The sequence below is a fragment of the Limulus polyphemus genome, unplaced genomic scaffold, assembly GCF_000517525.1.
Source record: "Limulus polyphemus unplaced genomic scaffold, Limulus_polyphemus-2.1.2 Scaffold1715, whole genome shotgun sequence".
Classification (NCBI taxonomy): Eukaryota; Metazoa; Arthropoda; class Merostomata; order Xiphosura; family Limulidae; genus Limulus; species Limulus polyphemus.
Window position 1 is genome coordinate 1 of NW_013667325.1, and position 2,809 is coordinate 2,809.

At 32.5% G+C, this 2,809-nt stretch overlaps 1 protein-coding gene across 1 annotated transcript in view; it reads right to left on the minus strand.

Annotated features, from left to right (window-relative positions):
* Nucleotides 1–2,197: 2,197 nt before the first annotated feature.
* The window catches only part of LOC106464675 (transmembrane protein 117-like), a gene marked incomplete at its 3' end in the record, with an annotated part of 29,916 nt that continues 29,304 nt past the window's right edge, over nucleotides 2,198–2,809 (minus strand). Inside the window, exon 6 of the mRNA XM_022392441.1 lies at nucleotides 2,198–2,353. Coding sequence (XP_022248149.1) covers nucleotides 2,198–2,353 — 156 coding nt within the window. The remainder of the gene's footprint in view (nucleotides 2,354–2,809) is intronic.

Below are 2,809 nucleotides of genomic sequence, written 5' to 3' on the forward strand. Positions count from 1 at the left end.
AAGTTACGGAAAAATCAATTAACAAACGGAGACGTAACAATATTTTTCTGTGTCTGCCAAATAATAAAAAATGTTGTTTTAATAGGATTACCCTAATGACTCTTTCAGACAAATTTGCAAAAATAAAAAAAATAAATACAGAAACTCATTCATTACTAAACCACGTGATTTCTTCAACAGTACAACAACTTTGTTATATATCACATTAATTAATGATTAAATGTTGTCTAGGTTATTTCTTTCTTGTATCTTGCTGGTATACACTTCAGTTGGTTATATGAGACTGTTTTCTTGTAGCGTTTGTTTCGTCTATTAATTATAGATTGTCTTTACATGTGTGGACGGGTGTGAACGAGTGGTAAGGCACCAAACTGCAGACTGGGAAGTCTGAAGTTTGCCAATGAACATGCTCCACATTTTAATCTACGAGCATTACAAGTGTAACAGCTAATCCCGTTATTTGGTTAAGAGTACATAACAACGGATGCTGCGGACCGGTTTCACACCCTGTAGGAAATGCCTGATCTGACCGTTGAACCCATATGTATGGGATAAATTGCTGTTCATGTTGAAAATGCCAACACTTTTCACGCTAATTGGTCATCTGGTGGGTCAGCGGTAAGCTTACAGGCTTACAACGCTCAAATTCAAGGTTAGATTCCACGTAGCTTTGCGCGAAAACAGTGGCAGCAACAATCAGACTAATGATAGCACGAATGTAGCGCCATCTACGTTCAGTAAATCAACTTAAAGTACAGAAAGTACACATTTTTGTTCATATTACAGTTTGAAAACAAAATCAATGATATTTTGAGAATATCGTACTGGTTTACTGAAAAGTTTGGGCTTAACAAAGTATCTTTATATTTTAAAAATATATTTTCTAGAGGTCGCAATTAGGAGAAATTAATCGAAAAATATCTGGCTCTTGGAGAAGTATCATAAACTTATTTAAACTTACTATTGTTGTTGTTGTTTTTAATCACACAATAAATTCATTGTGGAACTATTTGTATAAAAATGTTAATCATATGAAAAATCGAAAATAATACACTACGAGCAACGAACATAGGTTAACAGACTTTTCCAGAAATTATTAAAATTGAAGAACTGACTAGATGTGCTGACCATATTTTCACACTGAATTAATCAGAATTAATGAATTAGATAAAAAACATGATATTCTGCAAAATTTCGTTACGTCTTCTTTAAAGGTGAATGAAATACGAGAGGTATAGTGCTTTTCCAATAAGTTTTAGTTTTGTTTTGCTGTAGTTTTCAAAGTAGCATATCTCTCCCGACCATTTCTTTTAAGCAATATATGATAAAAATACACAAATCGCTGAAAAGTTTTTTTTTTGTATGTAGAAAGCGATGACATTGTAAACACGAGCGTTATCTTATATATACGTCGTCTAAAGTCTAAACGACCAAATATGTACTCCCAAATATTCAAGTGTAGTCGTACCTAATCTTGAATCACAGACCAGAGTTTGGACAACCAACCAGCAGTACCTGCCGCCATCACTAAATAGTTCATCCGGTTGTTTGAGCTTTATTACAGAATTAATTGTCATTTCTATAACGCACCAGCAGCTAAAAATAAGGAGCGTGTTCACTGGCATCACATTTCGATCTTAGAACCATTCCATACGTAACCGGACACGGTAATTATTAGTTCATAGCTAGCCCATCTAAAACGGAAAACTTGACCCAATCATGATTGTTAAATTCAAAGCTAAGACAGTTAAATCACTTATATTCTCAGTTTCATAGACATTCGTTTACTTTAACCACACAGTATTGTTTAATATTTTTTCTACGCTTTCTACACATTTAAAAACATATTGTTGGATTCATTGATAACTAAGTACCATTATAATAAATAATTGACTTATATTCTTGTTCTAATAATAATGACGATGATGATTTTATGACAACAAAAATAAATACATATATATGTATTATACAACTCTGTAATACCTAAGCGCGTGAAAAATCACGCTGTCCTTGTTTATCTGTAGTAACGGTCAAATGTATTATCTTACTACACTAATCTACTCTAAAAATTACAAAATCAATATTTTTTTGCTTGGAGGTGTAGTGCAATTTATAATCTCTCACTAAATTACAACACTCGCGATACATGAATATTATTAATAGGATCATTTACATCACTTGGAAAACACTTCTTTACCTGTTGCTAGAAGTCTCTGATCAGCTACAGTATATATTTTGTGATTTGGACCTATATACTGCCCATATGCTTTGGGAGAATAGAAGATCTGGTTCTTCAACATGTTGAGATCTAAAATCATCACGAATATGATGATCCCGTAGTTGAACCACTTTCCTGAATGATACGAGATAGAAAGTCAGGTAGAAGTAAAACATAGTAGGCTGTGATATACAGTAGATAAAGTCAGATAGAAGTAAAACCTAGTAAACTGTGATCTATGTTAGATAAGGTCAGTAAAATAAAGTATAAAGTAAAATCTTAGTAAACTGTGATCTATAGTAGGTAGAGTCTTTTATAAAATAACTAAAACCTTAATAAGCTTTAGCTAAGCTAATAAGTCTGTCATTGAACACACTACGAATCACTACATAAATTCATAGGAAATATTTTAGTAAGCACTTACAGTACTGTGCAAAAGTGTTAGGACAAGAGAATATTTTTGTCATTCTTTCCATTTTATGGGTTTAATTTTTCTATGCCATTACAGAATGTAAATTTCAACACTATGACAATGCTTCATTGATCTCTGTTGACAATTGAATGAGCCAGGGTGAGAATACTTATCATTCT